General features: G+C 38.6%; 1 protein-coding gene across 5 annotated transcripts in view; it reads right to left on the minus strand.

The window, feature by feature from the left end:
* The window catches only part of kif21a (kinesin family member 21A), a 116532-nt gene that overhangs the window by 74861 nt on the left and 25637 nt on the right, over nucleotides 1–16034 (minus strand). For 4 of the 5 annotated variants that reach the window (XM_033039611.1, XM_033039608.1, XM_033039609.1 and 1 more), the window contains exons 2-6: nucleotides 8897–9119; nucleotides 8301–8483; nucleotides 5457–5606; nucleotides 2397–2531; nucleotides 623–790 (exon numbers count right to left, since the gene is read on the minus strand). In XM_033039611.1, coding sequence (XP_032895502.1) covers nucleotides 623–790; nucleotides 2397–2531; nucleotides 5457–5606; nucleotides 8301–8483; nucleotides 8897–9119 — 859 coding nt within the window. Of the gene's footprint in view, nucleotides 1–622; nucleotides 791–2396; nucleotides 2532–5456; nucleotides 5607–8300; nucleotides 8484–8896; nucleotides 9120–16034 lie in introns of those variants that run through there. The other variant, XM_033039612.1, reaches the window with a different exon arrangement.

Below are 16034 nucleotides of genomic sequence, written 5' to 3' on the forward strand. Positions count from 1 at the left end.
GAAGGAAGAAAGCTGGGAGAGATGAGAGGCAGGATAAGGCCTGGCAGGTAAGTGGACGCAAGCAAATGTGATTTTTGATGGGCAAATGTTTGTAATAAGCAACATTCTATGTTTTACCAGAATTTGATTTCTTAGTTTTTGTCTAATTTATTTTCAGCTCATGCGAGCGGACTTTTGCATTACCTCTGGTCCATGCAGAAGCATTCTGCTAATAGGGCACAGTCTGCATAATTCAGCCCTATGTTTCCTGGATTTGGTCCCAACTGATTTCAAAAAAACATAATGAAGGAGCAAGTACTCATCCTGACTTTCATCAGCAGCTTTCTTGGCACCAATTTCAGGACATCTAACGTCTTCACACAAGCAACCTCCCAACAAGAAATCAATGAAATCCAGGTGCCAAACATCTGTTGTTACACAATCTTTTTAAAAATACAAAATGTTTCAATGTCATTTGTAGATTAAATCTAATGCCGCCAACATTACTAAAATTATTCAACTATTTTACAAAATATCAATATAATTTACACACAATGAAATAGTCTGTTCAAGCTTGCAAAAACATTCACCCTAGGATGAAATACAATTTTTTTTTTGATAGCGCAATTCAGCATGTACTTACAAGACCACAATTAATTGAAATTCCTTCTTTTGCTCGTTCTCCAGTTGCCCCAGTACGCTTCAGTCTTTCTGAACCTGCGAGGTCAACAAAATGGAACTTGGCCGTGAGGGTTTCAAACTCGTTCATTTCTCTTGATTCACTAATTACTTTGTTATCTATCACTTCATCCTGTGTTAAAACAAAAACCATTTTCAATACAGGTAATGAGCATGCATCAATTTATTTGAGATTTATTAAAAAAATGTAACACAATTATAACTTAAAATTGAGCGGTGTGAATGGTCTTAAGTTGGAAGATCATCAGTTTGGTCTTCTCAATTTACAGGCGCTTACTGGACAGAATACTTGCAGCGATTTAATTTCTCATATTTTGTGCATCTGTATTTCGACACCATGAAACCCTTCATCCCACAAACCCAACGGTATATTTTTAGAATCAAGTATCAAGGAAGTTAAATCTGGATATAATTATTTTATGATATGAACAATATTCCCAAGTCCTATGGTTCACTCTTAAAACATTAAAAATTCGGGCGGCACAGTGGCGCAGTGATAGAGCTGCTGCCTCGCAGCATCAAAGACCCGGGTTCAATCTTGACTAGGGGTGCTGCCCGTGCTGAGATCGTATGTTTTCCCTGCGGGATTTCCCTGGGTACTCCAGTTTCCTCCCACCTTCCAAAGACGCACTGGTTTGTAAGTTAATTGGCTTTATAAATTGCCCCAAGTGTGTAGATTGCAAATGTAGGATAACATAGAACTGATGTACAGGTGATAGATGGTCAGCATGGAGTCGATCGGCTGAAGGGACTGTTTCCACATTGTATCTCTAAACTTAAAACAAGGTAGCATTTTTAAATTGCAATGCATAAATTCTATTTTAAATGCTGCCTTTTTCCCCCAGAAATAATGGTTTATTTTTGTCTGGACACGTTAGTCTTTTGGATTCAGCTCTTTGTAGTAATCTGACTTGCATTTCACAGCTTTTAATAATTGTTTTTATTTTCTCTCAGATTGCCTTTATTAATCTATCAACCAGACAGCTGCACAAACAGAATCACTATCAGAAATATTCTTTGCTCTATTCATTCTTCTCCCACCTTTTCTGTAATCTAATACTTGCTTTCTTATTTTTCCAGTTCTGATGAAGGCCTAACATGTTAGCTCTATTTATTTTGCAGATGCTGCCTGAAGGTGCTGAGGCTTTGCAGCATTTCAAATTTCAAATATCTTTGGGTATTATTTTCATTCATGTTCATCATTCGCATCTGGCTTAAGGAAACATAAATAATTCTGTGTATGAAGGAATTGCACAGCTGGTTTAAACCAAAGATAGACACAAAATGTTGGAGTAACTCTGGGGACAGGCAGCATCTCTGGAGGAGGAATGGATGTCGTTTCAGGTCGAAACCCTTCTTCAAACTGACTCCAGCATTTTGTGTCTATAAATAAGTCTGTATTCCCCAAATTATACATATGTGATTCTTATATATCTGACATGATTAAGTTCCAAAAGTTCCTATTGATTATCATTCAGATGTCTTTAATTTGTTGTTGTACTTTTTGCATTCATTTAAATTGGACAATGTAACAAGCTGCATCCTAAATCAGTCTACAACAAAAACCCGAGAAATACAATTGACTAAGTTATAAATCGAATCTTCAAAGTTACAAACCTACAATAAAATAGAGAAATATGGAAGGAAAATAAAGTAGAATCGAATGGCAATATCTTTGATCATATTACCAATTTAAATTTCAGATGTTTAACACTTACATTATCCATCTTGATGCAGACACGCATCTGGCATATATGTATTGTAAAAATAGCATGAGAGCGAGAACTCTGAACATTCATCTGCGTGCTGGCAGTTGTGCGAGAAAGAGCTCCCAGCTTTAGACACTGCAACATCTACAAAACAATTGAGAAAATATATCAGATCACCAGCCTACAAACAATTTATTCAATGCTCTGCTCATGATAGTTTTACTGAAAATAAAGTGATATTTCATTTATATTTGTAATTAAGGAATAATTATGGAATATCACTATCTTTCACGATAGTTCCTTTCTAGTGCACTCAGCAACACAGCTCAATTAATCAATTAATTGAAAGCTAAGGGATTGTACTGCTAACAAATATCAAAAGATTCAACTGGTTCTCACTTGTTCGATAAGATTTTATGTCTGAAAAACGTCAAAGGCCTATATGGACTACTTGCTAATATTGCAATTGCTCGCAGTATTGAATAAATGCTACATGTTTTACAACCAAGAATTTTAAATACTAGGTCAAACATGTTTGAGTAATATGCAGCACAGTAACAGCATACCCAAATTCCCCATCAAAAATACAGAGGAGTTATGATTTCAGAAGTTATAACTTCCAATGGTACCATAGGTCTTAAAACATTTAATAATAATAATAATAATAATAATAATAATGGATGGGATTTATATAGCGCCTTTCTAGAATACTCAAGGCGCTTTACATCGCATTATTCATACACTCCTCAGTCACACTCGGTGGTGGTAAGCTACTTCTGTAGCCACAGCTGCCCTGGGGCAGACTGACGGAAGCGTGGCTGCTAATCTGCGCCTACGGCCCCTCCGACCACCACCAATCACTCACACACATTCACACACAGGCAAAGGTGAGTGAAGTGTCTTGCCCAAGGACACAACGACAGTATGCACTCCAAGCGGGATTCGAACCGGCTACCTTCCGGTCGCCAGCCGAACACTTAGCCCATTGTGCCATCTGTCGTCCCAAATTTAATCTATTATAATACATACTGTGCAACACACAAATGAATATTTGTTACACGTATCATATTCAAATAGCATTGCAAAAATCAACAACAGTGAGATACTTTTTCATATTCTCAATCTTTTACAAAAGTGCTGGGTAGTTTACTTATAACATGATTGTTCATTTCTGTCCCTCTCTTCAATTTCAATTTCAGTGACATCAGGTTAATTTGCTACTTTGGCCATTTTTTTTGATAAAGTAATACTGTAACTTGATTATATTTAAAAAATCCTAAACTGGATTCACCAAATCACAAATGTTGACGAACTAAAGTTCTAAAATTGTATACACAGCAAATGTTCATTTGAGTCATCATCTTCTCCGTTCCCCAGCTGTTAGCATAAAATGAAACCCAAACCTCATTACTTTGAATAGAAAAACAATTTGAAACAAACGATTAATATTTCATTGTGATAGTTTCTTTATATTATAAAATCACATACACCGACATGTGCAACGAAAACGGCCATTTAAAAACTGAAATTCCTTGTCCTAAAAGAGAACAAACGTGGTTTCAAAACATTCTTAAGAAACTAACCATCATTAAAATTGGTAGAACTGTTTATCCATAACTCATTAATATTAGAACATAGAAATGCACAGTACAGGAACAGGCCTAGCACTGCACGTAATACTCCAAACCCAATCTAACCAAAGTCTTATTGAGCTGCATCATGACTTCCTGACTTGTATACTCAATGCCCCAACCTATGAAGACAAACATACCATATGCCTTCTTTCCCACAAGTATCCACTTTCAGGAAGATCTTTCTGCAAATCAATGATGTAAAGGAGACTGCCATCAACCAATTACCTTCTCCTTACATTCGACCACCCAAAGTACACTTCACACTTGTTCGAAGTAAACTCTATCTGTCATTTCTCTGCCCATTTCTGTAGTTGATCTCCATCCTAAGTATTAAACAACATTAACTTAAATACTATCTCCTCCTGCAACGTTAACTTAAAGCAGAATATATTAGCTTATGACACCAGCCTCAACACCATCTAAGATTTGCACAATTTAGCCAAGTGGCTGTTTATTCCAAATATAGGTGCAGTCTCTGTTCAATTTACAAAATTGCTCATTTGCAGAAGGATGGGATGAATGGGTCTTTGTGCAACAATTGTTTTTGCCAGTTCTCAGCCAAGTTGAGTTTCAAAGACACTTGGACAGGTACAGGTAAAGGAAAGGTTTAGAGGGATATTGGCCAAACGTGAACAGGTGGGACCAGTGTAGATGGGGCATCTTGGTTGGCATAGGCAAGTTGGCCCAAAGGACCCATTTCCATGCTGCATGACTAAGTAAATACACCATATGGGAAAGACTGACCCATTAAACTCAATCCATTGTCAATGCTGAGTTTGCAGGTTTCACCAACTGCAGTGAAATGAAACCAAATGAAGCATTACAATTAGTTTCATTGTTCAGAGACAACAGCAAAATAAGTCAGCCTGCCTTCCTTTCACCATTACTTTCCAGTCAGTGCCAGGAGACAGTGTGAATTATTTTGAAGTGGATTTGAAGTTCAATTATATGGAAGTAATTTGAGAAACAAGATAAACACAGCACTGCAGAACCTTCAAAAATCAAGACAACCCAGTTAATTGATAGGCATTTTAATTGACATTTTAATTCCAAAGAATTGGCCAAAATAAAAACAGGGATAAAGTTCTAAAAATGTTTTCATGTTATTTTTTATTTTTTTATTGTATTCTGGGCATTGTTTTATACAACTAATTATCATTGAATGATACACACAAAAAGAGGAAAAGGTGCTTCTCTTCACCAGTTTACCACTGAAAGAAAGACAAATCTGAAATGCATAACTAAATGCTCCATTACTGTGTTTTGAAAACATATTCCATTTGTTTCTGTTCAACATATTAACTTGGACACAACAATTTAAGTAATTTCCATTTTTGAAGCTTGGTTCACATTACACAAGATCCACTTCTCCCAACCACCCCGAGACACCATTTTTGGCTTCTCGCGATGTTTTGGATTTTCAACGCAACCTCACCTCTGCTTCTGAGTTTATCATACGTGTTGTTACTCCTACAGTGTAAATTCCTCCATTTGCATCTTCGTGGATTTTAATGTTTGACTTTTTGTGTCTTGCCTCAAGGTCACGAAGCGAATCAAAGAGATCAAGAATTTCTTCATTATAAAGCTTGAAGAAATGAAAAAAAATGTTACAATGTGTTTATGAAGTAATTTTTAAAAATAAATCACAGCTACCATTTTGTGCATATGTCTGTGCTCCAGCAGGTGAATTAAGATACACAAATATTTAAACTAGGAAGACTAACACAAGACAAGGGGTGCAAGTAATAAAATAAATCTTTACTTGATTATAATTTAAGATGAAAAGTAAACCAATAAGCAAAGAAATCCAGTTTTAAAAATATCCACATGCCTACCACATATGGTTTACCATGTTAGTATCCAATTCTTTTGCTAACTTCATTGTTATCTTTGACTATGGGATTTTAGCTGTTTGGTACTTCTTTTAAATTTTGACATAGAAATGCACACAGCATGAAATTGGCCAAGTTTTATAACTGAGCGAGCTCAATAATCTGCATTTGGCCCACATTTCTTTAAACTTTTCCTATCCATGTACTTGCCTAAATGTCTTTTATTGTCACCACTGTAGCTTGCAGTTCTCATTCCATATATACACACCTCATATCACATGAACAAATTGCCCTTCAGGCCTCTTAAATCTGTCTCACCTCACCTTAAACCTATACCCACTAATCATGGACTCCTCTGCCCCAGGAAAAAGGCTGTGACCATTCACCTGATCTATACCTCTCATGATTGTGTACTCCTCTATAAAGTCTCTCCTCAGCCTCCTAAGCTCCTGGTAAAAAAGACTCCCAGTTTATCCAGCCTCTCTTTATAACTCATGCCCGAGTCCATATCCAGGTGAATGTTTTTTGCACGTTTTCTAGCTTAAAGGCAGCTTTCCTATAGTAAGGCGAGTAGAGCTGCTAAAAAAAATCCAATTGCAATAACAATATTTAAGACGCTTTGACGGGTATATGGATAAGAGATTTAGAGGGATATGGACCACATGTGGGAAAATGGGGATAGCTAAGATGGGGCATTTGGGTTGGCATGGATGATTTGGGCCAAAATGGCCTGTTTTCGTGTGGTATGCCTCTCCGTAGATTCACTAATATTTTACACGGATGTAGTGTAATGTACCACTCTTATACTCACTAGCCTTATCAATTAAGACAGGTATGCCGAACACGTTCTTCGACACCCTGTCTATGTGCCATTCACAAGGAACTCTGTACCAGTAGCCTGGGTCTCTGCTCTACACACTCTCCAGAACCCTGTGAAAGTCCTGCCCTGATTTGATTGACCAACTTGCATCACTTCACATTTTAGCGCGTTCAAGTCCATCTCCTATCGCTTGGCCCACTTTCCTTGTTGATCAAAATACTTTTGTAAATGTAGATAGCCTTCCTTATAGTCCATCTCCCAACTCTTTCTCTGCTAGACAACGACTGCATCTCCTACACCCATGCAGAATTTGTTGATTTCAGTAACTTTACCACTAACTTCCACCCTGCTCCAAATGCACATCAAATATCTCAGACACCTCACTTCCCTTTCTTAATCACTTTCCATCACAGGAGACAGACTATTGACTGGCATCTACTACAAACCCTCCGACTCAGAGTTATCTGGACTGCACCTCCCACCCTGCCTCTTGCAAAGATGCTTTCCTTTACTCTCAGTTTCGCCGTCTCTCCTGCATCTGCTCCCAAGATGAGGCTTTCTATTCTAGGACATCCGAGATGTCCTCTTTCTTTAGTAAAGATGTTTTTCTCCCTGCTGTCATAGATGAATCCCTCACCTGTGTTTTCTGTGTCCTATGGTTCTGCTCTCGCTCCCCTCTGCCCAGATGGAACAAGGTTAGCGTTCCCCTCGTCCTTACCTTTCACCCTATCAGCCTCTGCATCCAAAACATTAGTCTCTGAAATTTCCACCACCTTCGACGTGATCCCACCACTAGTCACATCCCCACCCCTTCTGCCTTCCACAGAGATCGCTCCATCTGCAACTGCTTGGGTTTCGCTTCCCACCCAAACCACTGCCTCCCCAGGTAGCTTCCCTGTGTGGAGTTTGCATGTTTTCCGTGACCACGTGGGTTTCCTAGAGGTGCTCCAGTTTCCTCTCATGTCCCAAAAACTTGCAGTTTGGTCGGTTAATTGGCTGTTGTAATTATACCTGGAGTGTAGGTTGGTGGTAGAATGTGGGGAGTTGATGTGAATTTGGTGAGAATAAAATTGAATTGGTGTGGGATTAGTTGAAGGATGTCGTGGACACAGTGTTCCAAAAGGGCTGTGTCCACAAGTAAGCAAGAAACAATGTTGAGAAGATTTATGAGGATTTTGCCAGAACCTGTGAGCCTGAGCTATAGGGAGAATTTGGACAGACTAGGACTTAAAACATCTCTATAAGATCACCCCTCAGCCCGCTGCATTCCAAGGAATAGAATCATGAGGGGAATAGATATGTGGATGCAGTCTTTTAATCCATAGTTGGGGAATCAAGAACTAAGTTTAAGGTGTGAGGGGGCAAGATTGGAACCCCAGGCTTAACTGTTTCACACGCAAGGTGGTGAGTATATGGAATGAGTTCCCAGACGAAGTAGTTAAGGCAGGAACTATAACAACATTTAAAAGACATTTGGACAGGTACATGGATAGGAAAAGTTTAGGGGATATAAGAAATCTGAAACAAATTTGTAGTATATAAACCTTAATTAAATGTTAACATTTAGCCTTATTAAAGGTAACAACAATGAAGAGCAGATCCTATCCTCAATTACTAAGATACACACCTCAAGAAACTGCACATTGACTTTAAACTCTGGTGGTGGTAGCCCTTGTTCAATAGCAGCACGCTTTTTCTCCTCTATACCATAGTAAAGGTGTTTGATAGCACGTGGAATTATACCAAGCTCACCATCAGTGATGTTAACATCAAATCCAGTCCCCATTGTGTACGTTTTCCCTGATCCTGTCTGTAAAAGATGGCCATTTTAATTTTATTTTATGATATTGGTTATCCACAAGATATTTAACATTACACACAAAAATAAGGGTTATTAGTGCGCATTTGCATTGGAGTTGGCTTTATTCTAATATTTATAAACTCACCTAAAATCAAAATAGTCAACAGATTTTAAGTTCTCAAACTATTCAGTGGAATGATGCTAATAGGATGCAATGCTGCAAATTCTACATCTCACCATGAAGCAGGTAATTACTGCTTTGCAAGTTAACTGATATGTCAAGGCAAAAAGCTGATTGAGCATCAATGCTCTAGAGTAATATTACTCACCGATGCTATGAAATAGTTGCATTGAACTTAGTGCCAGTATCAGCATTATTGTGGACAACAGTAAAAAATAACTAATGTAAATATGACACTCACTTGCCCATAGGCTAGAACTGTGGCATTATAACCTTCCAAGCAGCCATCAATAAGCTCTTCTACACACTTCAGATAGGTCTCCTCTTGCTGAGTGTCCATGTCAAAAACAAAGTCAAAAGTAAATGCTTTATCTTTTCCAAGAACAACTTGGGGTTCTCCTGGTATAACCGAAGTACAAATATGGCATCCTTCTATCTTCTCTTTGGCCAGTTGTGGACGAATTCTGCATGAAGAGAAAATAATAATTAACACAGTGCCAAGTTGGATCAGGGATATTAACATCTCAAGATAACATCGCATTTGGTGTTTCAAAGATTAAATGTAAAAATCATTGCAGAAATGCAAAGTAGCATTATGCTTCAAAAGTACAAATCAAGTATTTTTCATTTTAAATCTCATAACCATACGAACAGAAGACTGAGTAATGCGTCCTCACCAAGAACACCCCTTTGTCAGTACTGAAAAGGAAAAAAAGCTTGTTTTCAGTAGCAAGGAAGATGTTAGAGGTTAGATGTTAGAGGGGGAAGGGTTAGAACAAAGAATATCTATCTGATGGGGGTAGACCAAATGAGTTAGTGTAGCAACAGGAATAGCAGATGGGATCAGCTATAAATTATAGACTACACAAATAAATTAAGAAAAACTTGAGCCAACATAATGGTGGATAGAGTTGCCAGTTCTGATGCAGTGGGATAAAGTGTGGGTGACCTAAAGTTGGAACATTTGATAGAGCCCAGAAAGCTGCAACATGACCAGTACAAGATAAGGTTGCACCTTCTTGAAACAGTGCAGAAGGCCACAGAGACAAAATGTCAGAGTGGGAGAGGGATGGTGAATTAAAGTGGCAGGCAACCAGAACTCAGGGTGTACTGCATTTGGCACTCAATTCCAGGTAACTTTACTTTTCAATTCACATCACTGGCTAGTTCTGCAAGGGTATCCATCTGTAAAAATGTGGAGACGAGGAATTACAGATGCTGGTTTACAAAAAAAGTGAACGAGTAACTCAGTGGGTCAGGTAGCATCCCAGGACAACATGATGTTTCGGGTGGGACCCCTTCTTCAGACTGATTGTGAGGGTAAGAAAGCTAGAAAGGCAGGACAGTGTGGCAGGGAAAGGTTGGTTTTGAAAAGCAGATTGCTGGACAAAGGGCAGAGATGACAATAAAAGTTGGGAGAAAAAGGTCTGAGGAGTTGCAAATTGTGAAGCCAGAGAAAGGAATGTAGATGGCAGAGAGGGGAGAAATTGGTGAGAGTCTAGATGGAGCACAGGAGGGGGGGGGGGGGGGGGGGGGGGGGAGAGAAGTGGGCAAGGAGCATGGTGGAGAAAGGAGTGGGGCAGGGGGGCATGTTTGTTAGAAGTTACCTAAAATTGGAAAATTCACTGATCATACCATTGGGTTGCAAGTACTCAAGCAGAATATGAAAGAGGAACGAGCGCAAATCTGAAGTAAAGGCAGCATGCTGGATAGAGACACTCCATATCAGGCAATATCTGCAAAACACAATTTTACCGATGTTCCCTGACCTGCTGAGTATTTCCAACATTTTCTGTTTTTGCACCTGTGAATACTTCCCATCCAAATTCATTCAGACTTGTGTGCAATTTTTTTTTGTAGAAATGATAAATACCATACTGGGTTGCACAAAAAGCACCGAGCAAAGGTTAATGTGAGAGCTGGAACCAGCCTAATGGTTCCTTCTATTGCTGTGCTTATTTGTGTCTTTTTACAATACTGAAGAGTTTTTGACAAAGATTAGTATTTACTTTTTTACACCAATACACTGTTCTGAACAAAAATCTACCCATCATATGAAACCTTACAAATAGCAAATATAACTTAGATAACTTCAAGACTGAAAGTCAAAAATGTTTTTCATAATAGACAAATTTTCATCTTTTCCCCACCATTTAGAACACCAAAAATGTGACATTAAAAACTCTGCCACATTTAGTCATGAATATTTATTTCATAAATAAACTTCATACATATTTTGGTAATGGTCTAGGCAAATATCTTCATCTAGACTAGGAGAAAAATACAGTAACATAAAGGTAATACAATAAAGATCCCGTAACGGTCGTTGTGCTTGGTGTCCATTGTCACATCGTCCATTATCGGGATCGGTACCTCTGTAGGTTAAACCACGGATGCTCCAAACCTCTAATGCTTTTCAAACACCCAACGAGGTATCCTATGGTAGTAGCACTTTGGGTTAGTAAATTATTTTTTCTTATTTTGCAATTTAATATATCAAAAACATTGTGGTGTCAAAAACGCAACGACCGTTTACGATATATTTCCCTACTTTTTTAAATTTAAAAAAAAACTGACATAAATTGGTCATCAAAACTAAGAATCTGAGCCAATCTTCAATTTGGCAGCACACTGTCTCTTGTTTACCTTTTGTACAGACCAAGTCGCTAACTTCATTCCTTCGTGTCAACTTCAGGAAGCTCCGCAACGACCGTTACGGAGACATTTTACTTACAATTTTTTAAAAAAAAATCAGACAAATCAAACGATCTGATGAATCATCGGCCATCAATGTCGCTCAGATCCATAAAGTGATGTACCGTTTAGATCGCTTTGGTAAAAATGCTTGGTTTTGACAGGGACACCAAAACAAAAGTTTTTTTAAGTGTCCACCGCAACATACGTTTGTGTAGGTATGTTGCAAAGCGTACCTGAAGCGTCTTTGAAAATCTGCTGCTGAGGGTGTGCGCGATTTTGGCGCCGTTTAGAGGGGGCGGGTTTAAAACGCGATTTTCTCTAGGCTGTTCAAATCGAAGATGTTCAGCCTAGTTAATTATTAACGAAAAATCGCTGGAAGACCCCGTCGCAAAAGCTATTATTAGGTTTAAAGGCCTCGTATAATAGTTATAGTAGTTTAAAAATCAATCTCTAAACCCGCGACCGCCAGCAACCGCAGAGTCTCATAAAGCAAATAGCAGAAGTTAGGTTGTATATTTTTACATTAAAAAGGGCTTCTAAAGATCCCTTTATGCAAAATTTAATATTGCGAGTAGCTCAATTTGGGCCCATTATATCGCGCAGTATTTTTCTCGGCATTTGGGGGCACAAATCTACCGCAATGTGAACGTTCTAAACCAGCGCGTTCCACAGGATCCCACTAGAAAGCTGATTTAAATGGGCATTTATTTACAGCAATTGAACACTGAATTCCTTCCATTTGGTCTATAAATTAATGTAAATGAGATTTAAAAATCATGTTTTATTGTGAATTATTTGTGAATATTATTTGGACATTTAGGCTATTTAAAAATGTTAATAATTTATTAAGAAATGGATAGATGTTTAGATCTAGTAATTGAAGTCTGAAATTAGCTACAATTAGGTAACTAACTAATTATATGCTTTAATTTCAGGTCATCCAAGTAAGATTATTTTATATTTGTTTCAGAATGCTTCAATCTATGATAACTGAAAATTTCATTCAGTTCTCTTAATTTTTAAGAAAGTTATGGGCTTTTGACTGTTCACGATCACAACTTTTTTGTTATGTCCATAGAAAATCAATAGGGAACAAGATGCTCATTTCCGAGTATGAAAATGGCCATAACTTTTTAAATACTTGAGATATGAAAGTGAATTAGGTGTCAAATTAAACTTATTTTTATGCTTTATCTGATGGGATAAATTACAGACTTGATTTTTAAAATCTCAAAATTTTGTAACATTGCTAGTTTGTGTGTATGGTGTGTAACGCGCGATGCGGTGTCCACTCAGATGGATGCAGTATTCTACTGCATCAGGTAAATTAAGTGGAAATGGTGTTTGCAATTTTATTGTTCCATGTGGTATTCATAAACATAGAAAGGAATAAGAAACATGTGTACTTACTGTGCCAACCAGGTCACTGGTGGACACCACGCAACAACCGTTACACAAAATGTATTTATGTATTCTGATGCCATTTTCAGAAACGTCATCAATATGCTATCTTTTCTTATATTGGTTGTTGATACTACGTTAGTCATGAACCCAATAAAGTGCTTGTCAACTATTTTGAAGGAACGTGAAATTTGACCCCATTTGTCACATTTTTGTGCGCAGTATTGTAAAAAGACACATATGGGCACAGTGCCATTTCCACGCCACAACTGTTAAATTACCACTTGCCAGACTGCTAAACGCTCATTACTAATTCTACTTTGTTTCCATGTGAAAAGCCGCTCTGCAGTTTCAATGAACTCCTGGCACTTCAATGATTAACTTCAAGAATTTGCCATGATTAAAAAAAAAGGCATTTTAAAAGGAACAATGTGGGGAAAGAAATAAAACAAATAGCTTTCTCCAAATTAAAGTGGAATGCAATGACTATGATGTTAATACAGGAGCAATCTCCAACAGAAATACTAAAATGATAAATGATTTGCGAGCTTTAACAACTTTCAAATGATTAGATTTAATCGGCAAGACAACAATCTTGACTCCTAAAGATGCTTAAAGGCAAGGATTATAATCCTTAAACTAAAAATTAATGATTTCACAGTGAATGGTGGGCCCTCAGGAGTGTTGTGGAGTAGAGGGATCAAGGAGTGCAGGTACATCATTCTTTGAAAGCAGCCAGGTATTTTAACTCCCCTTCCCATACTGACCTTTCTGTCCTGGGCCTCCTCCACTGTCAGAGTGAGGCCACATGCAAATTGGAGGAACAGCACCTCATATTTCACTTGGGTAGCTTAAAACCCAGTGGCATGAATAATGATTTTGTCTAATTTCAGGTAGACCCTGCATTCCCTCTCTCTACGTGCCTCCTCCACCCCAGTCGTCCTGATGGACCCACTGTTTGCGTTGCTTTGTTAACACCTCTTTCACAGACAAAAATGGACCCCAACGTTTCTTGGTCAACGGTGCCAGCTCTGATCGTTCTTTTCATACTTCTAGTTTTACTCTCACCTGACTCTATCTGAAGAAGGGTCACGACACGAAACATCACCTATTCCTATTCTCCAGATATGCTGCCTAACCTGCCAATTTCAAGCATGGAATGGAATCAAATATAAATTGGTCTGATACCCAATCAATACATGGAAAAGAGCCTAGAGGAAAAGGCTCGAGTTGGTAAGTTGTTAAATGACCTCAGAAGCACACATGAAGTACGGTTACAAGGTTGAGTTGCCGTGCTCAAAACTAGATTTCACACTTTCCAACTGCGTCAGTTTCCTCCGGGTATCTGGGTTTCCCCCACTCCTCAAAGATAGGAGGTTAATTGGCCTCTAAATTGCCCCTAGTGTTCAGGGAGTGAATGTGAAAGTGGGATAACATTATCTATACTTAACGTAAAGTCTGTTTCCATGCTGTATCTTTCTATCAATCACAAAAGAAACAAAAGGTTGCTAGGTGGATTCAAACGCAACAAATAACATTAAGGTGCATTACTAATAGGTGAAAAACATGTTTCTTAATGCTTCAAACTTGTATCAATTTGTAGCTTTGGGCTTTAAAATCACATCCTGCAACATCTTGAGGGGCAGTGTCTCAACATGCTCTAGATTACGGTGTTGAAATTCTCAGTAGATGCTAACTTGAATAGATATGAAAATAAAATTTACAAAAACAAATAGCTTAGCTGGTGCACTGAATTAAACAAATACCTTCAGAAACTGCAAACAACAAATATATATAGCTCTTAATGGTACCATATTGTGTACAAAATGGCTGCCATGCAGCTTGTCTACCGGAGTGCAGTTTTCCCTTCAAAGACCGAGACCTAGAGGCTCAAACAAAACTGCTGGTCTACAGAGCCGTTGTCCTCTCAGCCCTGTTGTATGGAGCCGAGTCCTGGACCACCTACTGCAGGCACCTGAGAGCCCTGGAACAATACCGTCAAAGATCCTTACGAAAGATTCTGAGGATCAGCATTTTGGAGGAAGCCAACATGGCCAGCATCACCACAATAATGCAGCACCAACATCGATGGACTGGCCATGTCATCTGCATGTCCAACACACGTCACCCTAAACAAATCCTGTACTCTCAATTGAAGGAAGGTCGGCGAGTCCCCGGCGGGCCAAAGAAACGCTTCAAGGACAACATCAAGCACAGTCTGAAGAAATTCCACATCACATCAAGCAACTGGGAGCACATTGCACTGGACAGGCGCTCCTGGAGGAAATCCGTGCAGGAAGGAGCTGCACGTCACGAAATGGAACTACGCTGTGTCGCAGAGACAAAGCGACAGCACCGTATGGAGAGAGAGAGAGAGAAGGGGGCTCGATGACTACCAACCACCGCCAGTCTCCACTGCCTACATCTGCAGACCCACAAGTAGATGACCCTATGGAGAGGAAAGGACAGTCAAACTGGTTTCGAGTGACTGCCGATGATGATGACGACATCTCAGGTGCTTCATTCGCTATAATAGTGTTTTGGCATGTCCTGAAAGGCATGTAAAAACTGTGGATAATGCCTTTTGAAAATTCATATATTGCATTCATAAGTTCTCCCAATCATTTTCAAAGTATACTTCAAAGAAACTTGATTAGATTTGCAAAACAAATACTTTAGCATAATTATTTGGCTCAGTCCATTCATATGCTTTGCCATGTGCTGTTACTACACAATGATTAATGCGTTCTAGAACTTCTCAGAAAACAAAAATCTTTATTTTCCATCTTTCCTATTCTAAGAAACAATAATACATTTGCTCTCTTCTAATCAGGTTCAGAATTATGAAAATGACATGAGTATTGTCAGCATCTTCGCATCCACCTTTTAAAATCCAAAGATTTATGAACTTGGTGAATATCTTTGGATTTTAAAAAGGTGTCATATTTTGGCCATTTGAAAATTGAAGTACTTTCTTCAAACAAAATTTAGCAATAAAGCTGCTTCCTCACAGCGACAGAGACCCAGGTTCAATCCTGACTTTGGGTGCTGTCTGTGAAGAGTTTGTACATTCTCTCTGTGAACACATGGGTTTTCTTTGGGTGCTCCGATTTCCTCCCATAAAGACATGCAGGCTTGTAGGTTGTCCCTAGCGTGTCAGATGCAAAAATAGGATAACATAGAATGAGTGTAGGGGTTATCGATGGTCGCCGTGGGCTTGGTGGGCCAAAGGGCCTGTTTCCACACCATCTCTAAACTAAACCAAAACTAAAATTAAGTTC

This window comes from Amblyraja radiata, chromosome 21 (assembly GCF_010909765.2).
Source record: "Amblyraja radiata isolate CabotCenter1 chromosome 21, sAmbRad1.1.pri, whole genome shotgun sequence".
Classification (NCBI taxonomy): Eukaryota; Metazoa; Chordata; class Chondrichthyes; order Rajiformes; family Rajidae; genus Amblyraja; species Amblyraja radiata.